The 17,854-nt window shown below is 35.8% G+C and overlaps 2 protein-coding genes across 2 annotated transcripts in view; one reads left to right on the top strand and one right to left on the bottom strand.

Annotated features, from left to right (window-relative positions):
- The window catches only part of LOC118201007 (glycerophosphodiester phosphodiesterase 1), a 162,317-nt gene that overhangs the window by 103,885 nt on the left and 40,578 nt on the right, over positions 1-17,854 (top strand). The window lies entirely within an intron of this gene.
- LOC118201008 (uncharacterized) lies at positions 1,075-16,668 on the bottom strand. The gene is made up of 3 exons (XM_035373018.2): positions 16,456-16,668; positions 6,641-6,820; positions 1,075-1,255 (listed from the first exon to the last, which is right to left on the bottom strand). The coding sequence occupies exons 1-3, from the start codon at positions 16,625-16,627 to the stop codon at positions 1,137-1,139; spliced, it is 471 nt and encodes a 156-aa protein (XP_035228909.1). The 5' UTR covers positions 16,628-16,668; the 3' UTR covers positions 1,075-1,136.

Genomic DNA, 17,854 nt, shown 5'->3' with positions numbered 1-17,854 from the left:
CAGTTGAAACTTTCTTAAATCCGCAGCTAGCGATTTTGAAATGCCAGAACTTTTATGGACAAGCTCTCCACAGAGCGCTCATTGTTTTGTACGTTATAACAGTGTTGTCAGTTGACTGCAATGCTGAGATAAGCAGTAGATCCCTGTCCCTGATGTGAATGTTAATAGTTAATGCATTTCGTTGCTTCCTGCTGCTATGATTTATCTGAATGGCAACCTGAGCACTGCACGCAGACAGGCGATGTTTTACAGTTACAACCTGTGCCCAATGACATGGCAGTTGTAATACCGTGTGATGTTTACATATTTTTGGTACATGTTGGAGTTAAAGGCTATATATCGGTGACCCTCGAAACTAAATTACCTTAGCATAAGTTGGATTTAGTTTGATGATCCCGTTCTTCTTTCCGTTTCATGGCAGTCATCTAATACTTTTTCTCCCAAAGCCGACATTTTATGAACTTTATTACCGGTTACTATATTGCACCTTTGTGCAAAAAGACCTTTCTTCGCCAAGGAACAAGAGTGCCGCATCATGAACACACAGAGATGCCCGGCCCCCTTATTAAGTATATATCATGAAGAATGCGACCTTCATCCACATTCCGGGATGTTCTTCTGAAGATCTAAGTGAACAGTAGTCAACACGAATAAAGGAACTGTCACCTTTATTCAAGTTAGCCCATGTTCACTGAGACATAAGGAGTACCTGGCACCCTTATAAAATTCAATTTTTACCATGAACCACACAAGGCGAGGTCGTTACGGCGAAGTGCGTATTTTAACCCTTAGATGGCCAAGGCCTTCACTAACCTGTTTGCTTAAAATACCAAAACGGCTAAAAATTCCATTTGAGGTTCACTCCATTTGAGAAAACCGTACCTTAGGTTATTATTTACTTTGGGGAAGGAGGGTGATGTGTCTCATACAGAGCATGCGATCTCGGCCGTTTGGGCGGTAGTTGGTCGTTTGAATGAAAGGCCGTCTCGGTCGTTTCAGTCGTGAAAGAACTGAAGTACTGAACTATTATTTTATGTTGACTAATTAAAACTAAAAAAAATCCACAGATTTATGAAAGCGCTTTTATTTTTTTAATTGAAATTATTATTTTCTCATCTGGAAATTTATTTCATGTGCTACATCTGAAGCTCTGTCTCTTCTAGTACATTACGGTTTTGGGGATTCAGCATCTGCATTTTCATTCTTTTGGGTCCTGTGATGTCACAAACTACGAACATCTTTCCATCTTTACATCCTGCACAAAAAAAGAAGCTGTTTTGAGTTTTTCTTTCTTCTCTCCCCCCCCCCGAATTGTTCTTCAAAGAAACATCTATTAAAGAGCGATTGGATTTATTAATGGTTTTTGACTCATTTTCTCGTCGACCTGAAAATTTTTCGAAGATCCCACCAAACTTACGCCAGTCTTTCCTGCGAAATTTTGAAGAAACGTCATTCTTCATTTACTTAGATATTTACAGATCCTTTTTTATTTAATTCGATAACAACAAATAAAAGTTACAGATATAGCGTGTGAAACACTGAAACAATGTATATCCTCGCGTATTTCTCTTCTTAATTTGGTAATTTTATCGCCCGAAAATCGAGAGAATATTATTTCGAATTTAATTTCCGAAAGACGCGGTTACAGTAAGAACATAACGGAGGAAAAACAGTCTTTGATAAGCTACAGGTAGCTGCGACAGTATTATTTCATTAAATGGAACGTACAATCCGGCAAGAATACACAGTGATAACTTACAATATCTAATAAAATATCTCCTTTCCTACTTCCCTGTAACTTGCATCCTGCCCGTTCGTATTGTTGTCTCTGCGACTCCTTAGGCTTCAAATCATCCATAAATTATTAGAGAAAGTGATTCAGAGGTATCATAGACTGAAAGTTAGTTCGTATTTGCTTCGCTATGATGGGTTGATTCCTGTACTAGGCTGCATAAAGATCGACTGTTAGAAGGAAAAGATTCGGCGTGACCTTCACGGGTAGTTTGCGAAGGTTTGTCTTAGTAGGACGAAAACAGTAACTATGTAGACGAATCCATTTTTAAATTCAGGCGGTTTGGGGGGGGGAGTTGCGGGTGGAAATATGGTAGGAGCTTGAGCTTTGAGATTACAGTGAAGCCTCGAATCATGAACGCTCACTTGACAAACAAATGGGGTTCTTAAAAAGAAACCCGCGGATGACGTACGGTATCTCGAAGTAGAAACAATCAAGTCAGAAGAAAATGATTTTCAGAGTTTAGGGGTAAACTGGTTACAGAACACATAATTAACAGAGACTTTCTCCAAAAGCATTTATATTTCCTTATTATTATTATTTTCCATTCCCAAATGTCTGGAGGAAAAGATCTACGAAACATCTGCTAAGGCTTGTTTGCCTAATTTTTAATTTTACATTGACGAACGAAGGATTTCGTCTTCTCTTCTCTTTCAACGAAGGATGCCCTTCAAGTATTAAGATTAGACAAACATGTTAATATTAGCGAGGTCTACTCTAGATCTTTGCGACTGAATGTCGAGCATTTGCAAAGCATTAAGAGGATAATTTCTAATAATTACCTTCCAAGGCTGCAAATTTTATTAGAATGAAAACGGCATCAAGGGTCAAACTGTAGTAAGGAGAATAAAGAAGTTTATAAGTATTTACACCCAAACATACGAATTTTTATAACGTGCCGAAGAAAAGTTTAATGGGAGAAAAAGACTAGGTTGTTATTATTTATTCTCAGTTTTGTCTTACTCGCCAAATTTTATCTTGAAACTCAGAGAGTTTTCGTAATTTATTTAGTTTTAGATTAAATTAAAAGTATGTTTCTTCATGGTTAATTAATCTTATGAGAATTATTTGAAAGAAATGTAAGTCTAAGAGTTTAATATTTAGCCATCAATGTAATTGAATTACAAAGTGCAGCCAACAAAATTTGTTTTACAATTACCAAACTTTAGATTTCAGGTAAAAAATAAATATAAACTTGATGATTTATTTCCCTTTGGTATATTAATATTACTGCTTATGCATTGCTTTGATAAATATTGGCGGTTATTAAGCGTAAAATAGTTTTTTGTAATAAAAAATATCCATTTTGTGAAAAGAACATTCTGACCCCTCAGCTGTTTTCAGATCGTGGATTCGGTCGCCTGTGGTTTGGCTGAGATTAGTAACCTACAGCACCACGAATAAGTGAATTTAAGCTAATAATGAGAAATAATGTCTGTTACTGTCAACAAACTAATGTATGAGTTATCAAATTGCGGTTAGATGCAAAACAAATCAATGCACAGCGATGTAATTTTCTCCAGTAAGAAAGAATCTGCGAGATTTCCAGTTTGATACATTGAAACGGAAGAAGTTATGGCCATTTTGCATTATAGGCTGACTTTCATACTTAGAACTGTCCTTGTAGAAAGCAAAGAAAGTATTGTAATCGCGAAAAATTTTGGATATCATATTTCAAATAAAATATCAATTTTGACTGTTCTCGAATTCATTTGGACGATTTTTTAGCATGACGTCTGTACATACGCGCGGAATAAGGCTTTGGCTTATTTAATTACTGCAAAGCACTCGAGTGTTATCTGCTCAAGAGCATAGATGCCTTCGTGGAGCACTTTCTACGGGAAACTGGCTCGTGTACACGTTACACATGGAAAAAATCATGAAAACACCAGTGCTACGGAACTGCCAGTGTTCAGTGACCCACCAGCGTCCACTCAGCCGTTGGTGGGCCGCACAGACTAAACTACTCTGTATTCCAAAACAGATTGTAAAATGGATTTGCAACGTCTGTACGTTCGCGCCTATGTATCTCACATAACTCAAAAAGATCAAACGTAGAACGCTGAAATTTTGTATATGGGACTGTCATAATATGTATTTGGGCACTTTTTCTTTTTCTGTTGCAATCGGCAATACCAAACACGCATACATACACACACACACACACACACACACACATATATATATATATATATATGTTGATATGAATTTTGTTTATATGTAAAAATTTTAGTCAAATTACATTTAGAATTGTAGTATCTGTTGTATAATGGGATTTGAAAGGCCTCAAGAGTGAAACTTTGCCGGAGAAATAAGGCAACAGGGGCAAGTCTATTTAACATTGAGATAAATAAATGGCTATCTCCTCAAATTGACGAGATAGCACTAAGCTGGCGATAGCTTTGGCTATTAATTTTTCGTTTGATTTGGCTATTTTTAGCCAAAAATCACCATAATTAATGACCATTTGCCGACATTTGGGTCCGATCCCTCTATAACTGTATTTTGTCTAATCCCTGTGCAACTGTAACTGTATATGCCTTCAGGAATTTCGAGAAATCGAGGTCCTGGAAATTTATCGGGGGAAAAACCGTGTAAGATCGGAGATCGTGAGTTCTCAGTTTTTAGTTCAAAGTTTCGGAGTATTGAGAGATCTTCGTGCGAGCTTCACTGCTTCGATTTGCATTGCGTTGTGTTTAACAATCTTGGTAGTTGGAAGTGGTAAATACTGATTGTGCTGTGTCATACTGAGAAGAGTTGTACGAGTACTTTTGTGAAACGTTCGAGAACTGAAAATCGTTTCTTTTGTTAAAATTAACTTTATGAAGCTATCATCGGTTCTGTGTATCATCGGTTCTGTGTATCATCAGTTCTGTGGGCTTTCTGGATGACGAACGGTCTTCAGTGGGCGAACTAAAGCCGTGAACCGAGATTTCACTGCATCTGAAATTTATTTAAAACTTGCAGCAAATATAAAACAACAAACAGAAGTAAATTTAGCTGCGTGCAACATAAATTCCGTTAAATATGAATCTAAGTGCTGTCACATGGTTTTTTTTTTGCAGCGCCATTTTTTCGAACCTCTGAATCGTCCAGTGTTCGGAGTATGCATGCCAGTTTCGCAATTCCGAAGATATTCTGCGAAGGCCCAGGGAGCGCCGGCTGTGAAAGACATGGCTGTTTATCGCTCATACCAAAAATCGTTGTTTATAGAATGATCGCCAAAAGGCTCTAGCTGGAGGCCAAGAAGTCCCAGGTTCTATCCTCAGCTGGCAGTTGAGGTTAGAAAATTATTTTCTTTTTTACAAAATTGTCCAAATTATTTTGATCCAAATTTTTTTTTTTACTTCCTTGTACGAAATAAAGGAAGTATTGTAATCGCGAAAAATTTCGGGTGTCATATTTCAACGAAAATATCCAATTTGACCGCTCTTTGAATTCTTTTATATATTTATAAGATTTTTTTAAATTTATTACTTCTGAATTTCAGTTTTTGGTCTTTGCGTAAAACTGGTTCTAAATTTCTTACTTTAATATATATATATATGTAAAATATAAAAAATAGGACGGCTTTGCTCTATGCGAATCAGCAAACTTTAATTAACTTTCTGCAATTTAGGATCTTTCCCCTAGACCAGTACTTTCCAGAACATTCCAGCCTATTACGTAAACGCTTCTATAAATAACGAATTCGCGCCATTTTGCGTCAGAAGCTGTTTTCTCTCTCTGCTGGCAAGATCTATGCCGCTGCTTCTCATCTGCCTTTCCTTTGTTCTAATCTTATGACGCATTGAAATTAATTTATTTAGTAAAGAGTGATAAAATGCCTTTCAATTGAATAAAGAGATGGAGATATAAAGTTAACTTCTGTGTCATCATTTCTTTCAAGCTTCATTCATTTGCCCGACTGCTAAAATATTACATATATATATCATAACTGCATTTAATGTTTTAGGTATTTCTATATTTTACAATTTTTAATGAAGATGTGTTGGACTTATGTATTTTCCCCTAGCCGCAAAGTGAGAATTGAACTGATTAAATGAGAATAACATCAGAGTTAAAAATTGTCTTTGCAAGTCTGGACAGTCTGCGTGCAAAGAACATTTATGACATGTACCTTGCACTTATGAGTTTTAATTTTGTTACCCAAAAGTTCTAAATTGCTAAGACTTAAGTGCCAAAACACAGGTATTTGTAAATAAATATACTAAAAAACTTCGCGTGGACAGGTTCAAATTTATTAGCCAACTCTTGCATCATTCTGCTGTGTGATCACTAAGGACGTTGTCCAGGGTGCACCATAAAGACGAATCGAAATTACAGCAGAAAGGGGGTAAAAAACTACTCTAAAATTCTCTCTGTCGTCTGAGAAATTCGAACCGGATTCCAACGATAAGGCAACTCCTTTGCCAGCCTCTTTACCAAACTTGCTACCAGAATTATTGCAATTCTGAAGGCTTGTGAATTTATTTCATTTCTGAAGCCGAGGGAGCATTACTCAACTCCTAACGGCTCAAAAAGTTACAACTCTATAGTAGGAGACCACTAAGTAGAAGGTGTTGTGTCGCCTTTAGTTTTAGGACTGCACCTGTCCCGTGCCGCAATCTATATTTGGTAATGAGAACCATTTGTTTGTTGATCTACTCAACTTAGTTATTCATGGCCATGTTTCCCGATAGATGGCACCAGTGAAGGTGGATGTTCTTTTCTGGCTGTTCTATTTCATGCCAGGCTCGAAACTGGGATTCTGAATCGTAGCACGATAATCGAGGGGGGGGGATAGAAGCCGCTATAAGACAAAATGTACACGTTATTCTGACGTAAGTTGATAAAAAAAAGACTTACTGTAATATTGTCTTCGTACAGATTTGTCTTTAGATGGTCTTTTCTTGTACGTTTCACATTTTGGGAAAGACATCGGCTCTATGTTCATTCTCCAGCACTCTTTGTTTTCACAGCGTACTGGCAATTCATATCTTCTGGTGGGCGATAAATTGTGAATGGTTAAGGAGAAGATAGGCATATCTAGTGTTGGCAAGAAGACAATAAAAGGAGTCGATTATACGATTAGTAAGATAAGCCGCTTTCTCTGCCAGCCTTCTAAAATAATTATTGTAAAAAATGAATGAGTTCAGCCATTGCAGTTTCAAGGGTCCACCTTGAAATTAGTTACAGAATGCTGAGAATTTACACCGATAGCTCTAAAATGAATAATATAGCATGGGATGCGCATTTGTTACAATGGGGATTGATTCTATAAACTTTATAGAATGTGTTTTATAATCAATGGAAAGGACACGTTTATAATGAAAACAATATATTCCAAGTAGAAACAATAGCTATTATTGAGGTATTGAATATTGCTATGAATTTTGTACATAGATAGATGATTTTAGTGTAATTAATTGTATGTGAAATTGCTGTATTTCTTTTGTATAATGTAAAATGAAAAATTTAAGAGAGACAACCTATGTCGGAAAAGTAAGAGTACAGGGGTAAGTCCATTTAACATTGAGTAAATGGGTATCTCGGTAATTTCGCAAGGTATAGGAAAGCTGGCAACGGTTTTTGGCTTCTAGTTTTTTCTCCAAATTGGGCGAGAAGTCGCCAAATCTGCCAAACTTGGCGATATTTTGATCCTGTCCTTTTATCACCCTAATAGATATTGTAATTGAATAAACGTAATTGATCACAATATTAGCTGTAACCGTAATTCGACCCTCATATTGCCTTACAGTAAAAGTACTAGAAATATCTGGGCGGTCAGGTGAAAGGCCGGAGAGAGCATCTACTTACTCTAAGTTGTTGTTGTTAGCTGTTAGCGTTAGTTCGGAGTACTAAGATATCTCCGGGTAGCTTTCTCTTTCGCTGCGCTTTGCATTGCGTTGCGTTTAACATTCGTATTAATTTGAAGTGTAACTACTGATTGTACAATGTGATATTTTTGAAGAGTTTTACGACTATTTCAACGGAAAGTTCCATAGCTCTGAAGTATTTCTTTTGATAAGATAAATTTTATTTACCTGTCATCGGTTCTGTGTGCATTCAATCTATTTACCCATAAGCATGTAAAACGTTTTGGTGTCAGAAGTGGGATTCGAATCCAGGCTTACAGAAGTGAACCGGAACGTTTTGCGTGCGTACGGGTTCGTAATAGATTGAATGCACATAGATCCGATGAAAGGTTAATAAAATTTATTTTATCAAAAGAAACACTTCAGAGTTTTGGAACTTTCCGCAGAAATAGTCGTACAGCTCTTCAGAATATCACAGTGTGCAATCAGTAGTTACACCTCAAATTACTGTGAATGTTAAACACAACGCAATGCAAAGCGCACCTAGAGAGAAAACCGACTCGGAGATATTTCAGTACTCCGAACTCACGCTAAGCTAACAGCTAACAACAACTGAGAGCAGAGGCTTTCTCCGGCCTTATATAGTTTCCGCCTGGTCGCCGTTTCTAGTACTTCTGCTCCTCGAAATTACTGGAAGGCAATATGAAGGTCGAATTACTGTTACAGCTAATATTGCGATCAATTACAATACCTACTGTGCTACAGGGATCGTACCAAAATGTCGCCAAAACCGTTGCCAGCTTTGCGATATCTCGCCAAATTACTGAGATACTCATTTACTCGTCGTTAAATGGACTTGCCTCTGTATTCTTACTTTCCCGGCATAGCTTGTCTCCCTTAGATTTTCATGTTACATTATACAATAGAAATACAGCAGTTTCATATACAATTACACTAAAAGCATCTATCTAACAATACATTGTAGACAGTAATATTATTTATTCGAATATCTGCATTGAAAAGTATGTCGGTACGTTTTACAATTTCAAATTATTCACAGATATTACCATTAATTTTCAAAATTTACTAGTTATTACAAAATAGGAAAAGAAAGGAATTCGCATGAATATTTGTTGGATAAAATCTCATGCTGAATCACATTGCAATGAATTGGGAGACCAGTTTTAGCAAGAGACGCCACTAAAATTTATAATGTGGAATATGCTCTCGTTCCTTGGCCTAGATCACATCATAAAATATACCTCTTAACAGTCTTACTCAAAAAATGGCGCACCTTTAACTACCTGCGTGTAGTTGATGTAAATCATAAAATTTCGATTCCGCAATTATCAAGATACGTATAGGATGTCCAGCAAAGGAGTCCCTGATTTCAAAATTAAAAATCTCGAAAACTAAGGTCTACAGAGGAAAATAACAAGCAGTATATTAATTGTGAAAGCTGTAAGACTGTTTTACAGATGTTTTCAAATAATAGTTACAAAAGCTGCTGACATGGCGCTGTTATCAGAATACGTAGCGCATATAAATAGCGTTCCAAAGTCGTAAGAGCGATCTCACCTGCTACTCTATCCTCAGGACCTATTGTTCTGCGTTTCTGTCTTTCATGCGGGATGATACGTAAGTACCTTAATCAAAAACAAAACCAGGCTTCGAAGTGCATATGCTATGTACGTTCAAATTTGGTGGCTGTAGGTACCTCAGTTTTCCCATAATGCAGGAATATACACATATGGCAAATTCTTCATTTTTTATTAATTGATTAGAAATCACCATTCTTTTCTTCTGTAAAAAATCGCCAGTATTTTCCAGTTATCCGCTCTCTTACTGAAATGTTTCGAACTCTTTGGCAGGCTTTGGAGAGAAAGGTTTATCATATTGTACATCGATTTCAAAAATGCATTCTGTGTCACCTATTTTATTATTTTTATTCGTCTTTTTTTTCATACAAGACGCACATTTTTGTGTTTTTTTGCTCTGTTGTTCTTCTTGTGCACATAGCGATCTGTTTTCGCTAAAACATCAGAGAATTGCATAAGCTCGGCATCGCGCTTAGCCTTAGCACCAAAATTCTAAAATGAAAAGATAAAAAAGAGGCATATGGTGCCCTTAAGCAAGCCACATTACACTGCATGCACGCAGAAAGCTAATTTCAAGAATTCGCCGAAGACGATGTAAATTGCAGTATGCTGTCTACCGCTATACAACTGAAATTCCGGTACTTAAACGTTATCGCAACCACCTTAAATTCTTCTTTCTAATTTCCTACGAAATCGTTCTTTTCAAGTTCGAATTAAAAATATCCTTTCTTCCACCAGAATTTCAAAAGCAGGTGTAGCTCAAGGTTCGGTCGTCTCGCCAATTCTCTTCAGCCTTTATATCAATGATATCCCTCCTTGCACCAAAACAATTATTGCAAGCTATGCAGACGACACTGCACTCCTCAGCAAGTCTATGAATCCTATTCACGCTAGAAATAATCTCCAAGACCGCATCAATACAATAGCACAATATTTTAGAGCTTGGAAAATTAAAATTAATACCTCCAAATCTGCACTCATTTACTTCAGAAGAACAATAATTAAAAAAGACATCGGAAACATACAAATTGAAGGACAGAATATCCCAAGAACTAATATAATCAAGTACCTAGGAGTTTACATCGATTATCGACTAACTTTCCGCAACCATATCAACAATATTCGGAACAAAGCCTATCAGGCATTCATGGCCATATACGCATTAATAGGAAGGAATTCTACATTAAATCTAAATACAAAACGTATCATTTATTTACAAGCTATCCGCCCTATTCTTCTTTACGCAGCACCGGCCTGGGCAGCCACTTCTAGAAATAATCGTCAATCATTGCAAAGAATGCAAAACAAATTACTTAGAATCTTAATAGACGCACCATGGTATGTACGCAACTCGGCAATCCATAGAGACCTAAATATCAAGCCTTTAGACAGCGAAATTCTCAAACACAGCCATAACTTCTTCTCCCGCTGCAATAGTCATCCTAATGAAAATATCCAACAACTCAACAACTATGATAACACTCTTATTCAAAAACACAAAAGACCGCGAAACATTTTTCACGATGGAAACTGGTAGATTTACATTTTGTATATATTTTATTTTATTTCAATTATTTAACTCGTATTTAATCAAGATTTACCTATTTACCAATGAACTATGAACTCTACTGTTGAGATTAATTACCGTTTCCAAAGTGCAAAATTGACCAATCGCAACGAATGCTACTACTCTTATAAAAGGATCCGACCGCCCATCACATCATTCAGCCACGAACTTCCAAGAGAGAAGCACGCACGCCGCATCGCATCTTTATGCCATAAAATTCAAACTGCCATTATTGCTTTACAATCAAGTCTTCATTTATGCCATAGTCTCTAATTATGCCAATTCAAATAATATGCCAACTTTATGCCATTTCATCATTTGTTTTTCAACTTTATGCCTTTCACTTATGCCATTGCAAAAATTTTTTCCCACAACCGCCAAAGGATGGCGCCACTTATGCCATAATCTCAAGAAAACCATCTTTAGATGGATATGCTTTTATTTGGAGCCCTTATCAGGGTATGATAAATATGTATTGGTAAAGGCCCTTTTTAGGGCCGAATACCAATCAGCTAGGATCAGGATATGGATATGGATTAGGCGTCGTCAGATTTTTCAGAATGTTCCCAACTCTGGCAACCGTGTTTATAATAATCCTTCAGTCAAACAACGTCTCCATTTTCATATGCGTTCTTTTTGTTGTATTTGAAGTTCCAACGGGTTTCATAAACAAATCGTGATATTTTTTGTATGAAATTTAATTTTAAATTGTGGGCTTGTTTAATTTGCCAGCAATGGAAGAAACTTCAGTAAAATTTCTGCAAGAAACTTGCCAGCATCAGCTCTGAAGTTATCAATTTAAAAAGATTTCCATCGATTGAAAAATGAAGGCAAAGAAATCGTATAAATTCCACAAGCGCTTGGTGGCGAAGGATTTTCAGATGCAGAAAATGAGGAAGCCAAAGAATTAATCGAGAAATAATGAATGAAGAACTAGATGATCGTACTGAAGAAAATTATAAAGCGCCTTTGATTTAAAAGAAGTTAAACGAACTGTCAAAGGAGGTGTAGGAACTGTCTGATTTTGCCATGGAAGTTGTCCCAAATGAAGAAAGAAAAGGACAGTTTATGAGAGGTATCGAAAAACTCTGCGCTCCTTACCGCTAGATTTTTAAGATATCCGAACACTTTCAAAAGTCTATGTTTTTTCAATAATGCCAATTTTCTTTTGTGTATTCTTCCGATAAATTTTTTATTTAACTTTCCGAAATAGGTTTCTACGTTAATTAGAAATCGAAATATTGAGGATTTTATAAAAACGCATAAATCGAAAGTGGGCATTCAGATAGCGGAAAAGTGTCAAACAATAACAGTTTTTTTTTTCTTGAAATATGATTTAAAAGGCTTTTAAAGAGTGGGAATTAAAAGAATCTTGTTTATAATCAATGTGGCAACATGAAATTACTTCAAATAAAATGCATACTGTTACTGTTTACATGTTGAAATCATATGCTTCTTGCTATGATCCGAAACATTTTATACTGCAATTAGATTTATCTGGTTCTTGATTACTTTTAATAACACTTCAGTTAAAAGTCTGATGATTGGTGTGTTTTGAAACGGGTTGCGAAGGGAATCGAGGGGAGAAAAAAAAATGCTAATAAAACATTTCTTAATCCAGTGAACCAAAGTTTAAAAAAACTGGCCATTAGCAGGAGATGTTTTTGAAAGTGAATTATGATGTGGAAGTTATTTATGTTGTAAATAGTATCACCAAGTATGAATGCATAGGTCAGTGATCTTCAAACTTCGTCGAATCACGTAACCTTTGGAATTATAACGGTTTTTCGGAGAACCCCCAGTCCCACCGTTTGAAAAAGATATCTTAATTTAATATTTAAAGTAGATCAATATGTTATAGCTACTTTACATTACATAAAGTAATTTACTTTACATGGCCAGTACTTTACATAAGTCAATTTTAGGAAAATGTTGCATTTTTGCTTCTTTGTGCGAAGTAAAGGAGTCCAGTACATTTATTCTTATATGTTGGTAAATTGTGCATTTTTTGCTTTAAAAGTCGTTGAATTATATTATTCTTATATTGCGGTAAATGTTTTTATATCTTTAGTTAGTCTGGATGCAATAGCTGTAGAATTATCAACAATTTAAAGGCTTAAATGGCGTCATTTGTTAACATTTGAAACTCTTAGTACAGTAGTGAATTAAGTCAGTTGGTGCACCAGCTTCAGTGTCTTTTCGACCAGTGGGGCCGAAAGATAGCTTTCAATTTTATGCACCGAAAATATCTAAGCCCGTTAGCCGAACTGCTTGTTTTTGCGTAAAAACTCTAATTTTTAATTGTAAATTAAAATGTTTCAAACTGTATTTGTTGTTTTACGTTTTTCTGTATTTTACAATTTTTAACGAAGAGGTTTTTGAGTTTTTATGTACTATTTTTGTCTTATTGATTGAATTAGTACTGTATCTCTAATAAAATTCGAGAAAATAAATGTAAATGGAGTGCACCATAAATGTGTATAATTTCATAAGCAGTACAAGGAAGTCATGCTATTCTGATCTGATATTTTATTAAAACGTATCAACATAAAGTTCGTGTAATTGATTCGTTAATAGCATTAACTACTGCTTCAGATGTCACGTGCAGTTGTATTTAGTGACAGGACTGTGTTTGCAGGTTTTACACAACCTGACGAAGTCCAGCACTATTGTTATCCTGCAGTCGCATTTCATATTATGTATTTAATTTCTTTCTATATTTTGTTGCCTTATACGTTGAGAAAGATTTTTCATGTAAATACATTGTCTCAAATGACATAAAATATTTATAGCCGTGTGAGAAATTTCTAGTGTTCTGCATGAATCTACAAGCAAACATTTAGGAGCTGTTGTTGTTTAAATTTAGATTTTAACGCTGAATTTGTTGATATGCCGATTGATTGTTCCCTTTCTTTCATTTGCAAGCATTCTGATTTATCGTATTACTCGAACGGATTTTTTTATAAAATTATGCTTACTTTTTTCCTTCTGGAAAACATTCTGTTATATAGTTTTCTTCAATTGAAGAAGGGGCTCTATTGTATAATTTTTATCACTCTCATCTAAATTCAGTACATTTTCCATTAAAAAACTGTTTAGTTTAGCAAAGTATTGCACGTCATTTTCTTTGACCTACTATGACCACATGTTAAGTCTTAAAACCTAATCGATAACTAAATGTAGTTTTATATTTTTAAGTTAATAAACATTAGTGAACAATTGTGAGTACTTTTTAATTTTCGTTTTGAATTTTTATTTAACCTCAGGGTTCCGTGGAGCACAGTCTAAGGACCACTGGCGTAGGCCATATATAAAAGCGCCGTTGATTCCAGGCTCAGAATACTGGGTGCTTTTCCGTTATGTGCTTGCCACAAATTTTGGCTGCCCCCCTTTTTTTATTGTAAACATTTTCTGGTTTATAAAAAATGGTTTATAGGTATACACATACAAATAACTATAGCCCTATCATTGGTAAGGGGAAGGTGCTATCATTGGTATCTGAGTGTGTTTGGCTTCTCTTTCACAGGCGCCAAAAAGCAAGGCAGGTTCAAAACGGAAAAGTATCGAAAATTAAAGCGAAAGCAAAAAGGTCTTGGTGTACCTGTCAATGTAGCTCACAAATGGATGTCTTTATTGATTGACATGAGAATTACTATGGAATTTCAATCAGGAACAATGTGCATAAGTGCAGCAGTTGCTTCGTTTTGTTTTTCTTTCACATCTGCTCTAGTTAAAACAATCTACGCATGGCCAGTACCCAGCTGAACCAGACAGCCGCTGTTAATATCAGCGAGCTGCGTCAGTTGGAAAACTGTATACAGACAAATCCAAAGAACTGCTAGAGAATGTTATTAATATTCTTAAGCCTGCATTTATGAAACAATGTGCGCATAATCTCTTATAAAATTGGAAGGAGGCAAACTGCAAGCGAAAGTTTTTAATGGCATTTTCTAGAAATTTATACCGATGGATGTGTATGTGGAATTACAGACTCTTAATTTAGGGGCATACGTGGCTGTTATACAATTTAACAGAGAGTTTGAGGCTTACTAGACATTTTAAACTCTATAATTATAGAATAATCGAAGGATCCTTCGCAATCGAAGGATTTAGTAAGCTCGACATGGAGTGAATAAGTGAATAGAAATGTCCCGTACTACCCAGAGTAAAAATTGTCAGAAGAACAAACAGGCTGAATATAAAAAGCAAAACAGATAAAGCTGATCAAAATGAAAGTATAACCTATAGATGTAGAGAGTTTTAGGTATTTGGGTGAAGATTTAATAATTAAAATATAACATTTTAAACTTTCAGTCTATTTTTCTCAAAATCTATTTTTTCTCAAAACTTGCTTACTTGGGGCGAAATAAATCAAATTATTATTGTTTTATTTTTATGAAACATTGTGTACTTAATTTATATGTAGTTATCTGGAGAATGACGTACCATAATACTTATGTTGTAAATAGTTTTGAAATTGTGGCCTGTTATTAAAATTGCTGATTGCTAATTTATTGAAAATCTCTTTAAAAAAATTCGATAACCTTAAATTTTTTTTAAATAAATCATTAAAATTATATGTCATTCTACAGATAAGAGCATGATGTTTATTATTGTATCCCTTTGGTACTTACGCATTATCCCGTTGACTAGCCAAATAGCGTAACTTAGCGCCAATTATGGATGATCTTGTCGTATAAAATCCCGCAGTTATGAATATCGAATGCTGCCGAAATTTCCGTTAACGGGATAATACGTAATTTTATGTATTTTTTTTATGTAACTGCAATTGTTTCCATGTAGAATATATCAATGTTTTTTATTTGCTTAAAATGTCATGTATATTTAATGTTTTCGCAGGATAATACTAATATGTAAAATCTTGATGATCCATGATTAATCTTTGTAAAAAATAAATGAATAAAAGTATTTATAATACACCTATTGTGCTTTTTTTTGGGGGGGGGGAGTTTCGAAAATGTTCGGTTGCGTTAAAGAGTTGCGTTAGTCATTGCCCTGAGCAAAAATCACTAGCGTTTTTAGAAACATAATTGGTAGCTGTTATCCGGAACAGATTCAGAAAGTTAAGTGTGCATGTATGTATGTATGTGTGTATATATGTGTGCATACATACATATACATACACATGTATATGGATACACGTGCATGTGTACGCGTGTGCACACTGTACATGTACACTGATATGCATTTGTGAATCTGGTCCCGTTAATCTACATACACACATACATTAGCGCATATATGCATACTTTTCTGAATCCTATTCCGATAACAGAAAAGTACTAAATATTTGCATCACATATTTACTAAGCAATCATAAAAATCTTTTGAATTAACATTTGTTTAGTGTTTCTTTCTTAATTACAACAATGTTTACGCTTGTTTATATTGTACATATTTTCTTGATCTGATTTATATGTAATAAATTTTTCATAGTAAGTTACGCTTGCGGAACGCGATTTTGCGGTAATAAGCAACACCCACTTTCAGGGGTTTTCCGTATTTTTTCGCGGCTTCTTGGCGGGGATTTATCGATTTGGTTGCGGATAATGAGAAAGTGCAAAATTGTCGGACTAGGCGAATGCGCTAGTACATAGATACTGAAGGAAATACCAAAATAATGATTAAATACAGAACAGTGGTATATCCTGAACATAATCAAAGCACTTGTGTTCGACCTACCTTTTGAAAACAGATGAAGGTCAGGCCCAGCGCTTAAATGTGTTTGTCTATTAAACTTCTTGCCATGCGTGTCCTGCCATCGCTTCTGTACAATGTCTTCGTGTTTGTACAGCTTCTGGAAAAAGTGGTGCGTTTTCACGACGTCGTTTTGTATTTCTTTCGGCAGCAGCATCTCGTTTATTTCATTGAGAAATTTTGCCTGAGGATTATTTGTTGCCTATTTCAGTTAACGTTAGACTCTCTGAAAATTTGAAAAATGCACTCTCGGTTACGGTCGTGGTTGTTACAGGAGCACGCAACGTTTGTATTTATTATGCCAGCGCGTATATGCATGGATTTGAAATTTTTGCTCTGTTTTACTTAATCTGGTTTTCCATTCGTTTGTGCTAAAAGTTGAATTTAATTTTCTCACTTTTTTTCATGGTGGTCGCTTACCAGGAGTTTCAAATTCCCTTTTTCATGAATTCAATTTATAAACTGAATGAAATATAAACAGCTATATTCGGCATTTTAAAATAATAATACCGTACACAATTCGTGACCGTATTTAAATGATATTGATATCAAAACTTTGAGTCAAACGGTGGAGATAGCTTCACTGCAAAGCACCAGAGTACAGCTCCCAGCTCTGCTCGGTCGTTCTCCCGACTCTGCTCGTCAGAACTCCACGTACTCTCGAGACTCTCCACGCTACAACTCGCGATGCACTCGACGACACACAGAGCACAGCTCCTGACACTTCGGTTCAGTCGTTCCCGGAGCTTAACACACTCTCTCGACGATGCACTAACCGCGATACACTAAAAGCTGATTTACAGACGAGCCGAATTTTAATCATATTTCTTTTTTAAGTAATTTTTCTTGTTTATTTTCTTTAAACAAAGAAATCAAGTCTTTAAATACCACTGTTAGTATTCGCAGCCCCTTTTTTCCTGCTTCTCCTTGCTTCTTGCTAACATGTTTCTCTTGCCTGCGCTGTCTATCGCCTTTGTCTATAAAGATGTAAACTGTATAAATAAATATGCCGATGGTGTAAGCTGCCATATAAAGATGGAAGCAGTGGGGTGCATGCAGCTGTAGAGTAAAGATATTAGGTATTTTTGGAAGTAGGCAAGATGAAAAATTAGCAACGCCTTCGCCGGAAATCGAACCGCGTACCTCTGGAATACAGGCCTAGCGTGCAGACTACCACACCACGAAGGCACACCAAGAAGGCGGGAGAAATACCTTATATACTTCCCCTTTTAAAGGGCGACTGGGGTTTTTAGGGGACCCAATCGCCAAATCCTGGGTGTGGAGAATCGTCATCTAAAATCCTTCTAGTTCGGGCGCCACTGTAGAGACATTCTGATTATTTCTGGAAGCAGGAAAGATGAAAAATGAGCAACCGCCTTTGCCG

This window comes from Stegodyphus dumicola, chromosome 9 (assembly GCF_044657685.1).
Source record: "Stegodyphus dumicola isolate Sdum_Otavi_A_Nest chromosome 9, ASM4465768v1".
Taxonomy (NCBI): Eukaryota; Metazoa; Arthropoda; class Arachnida; order Araneae; family Eresidae; genus Stegodyphus; species Stegodyphus dumicola.
This window is presented reverse-complemented; position numbering and strand designations above follow the sequence as displayed.

Coding starts and splice junctions, on each gene's coding strand:
- LOC118201008 (XM_035373018.2), bottom strand. CDS start 16,627: ATGCTGCTGCCGAAAGAAATACAAAACGACGTCGTGAAAACGCACCAC. Junction 6,821..16,455: donor CCTTCATCTGTTTTCAAAAG/GTAGGTCGAACA, acceptor TGCCAACACTAG/ATATGCCTATCTTCTCCTTA. Junction 1,256..6,640: donor TGTACGAAGACAATATTACA/GTAAGTCTTTTT, acceptor TTTTTTGTGCAG/GATGTAAAGATGGAAAGATG.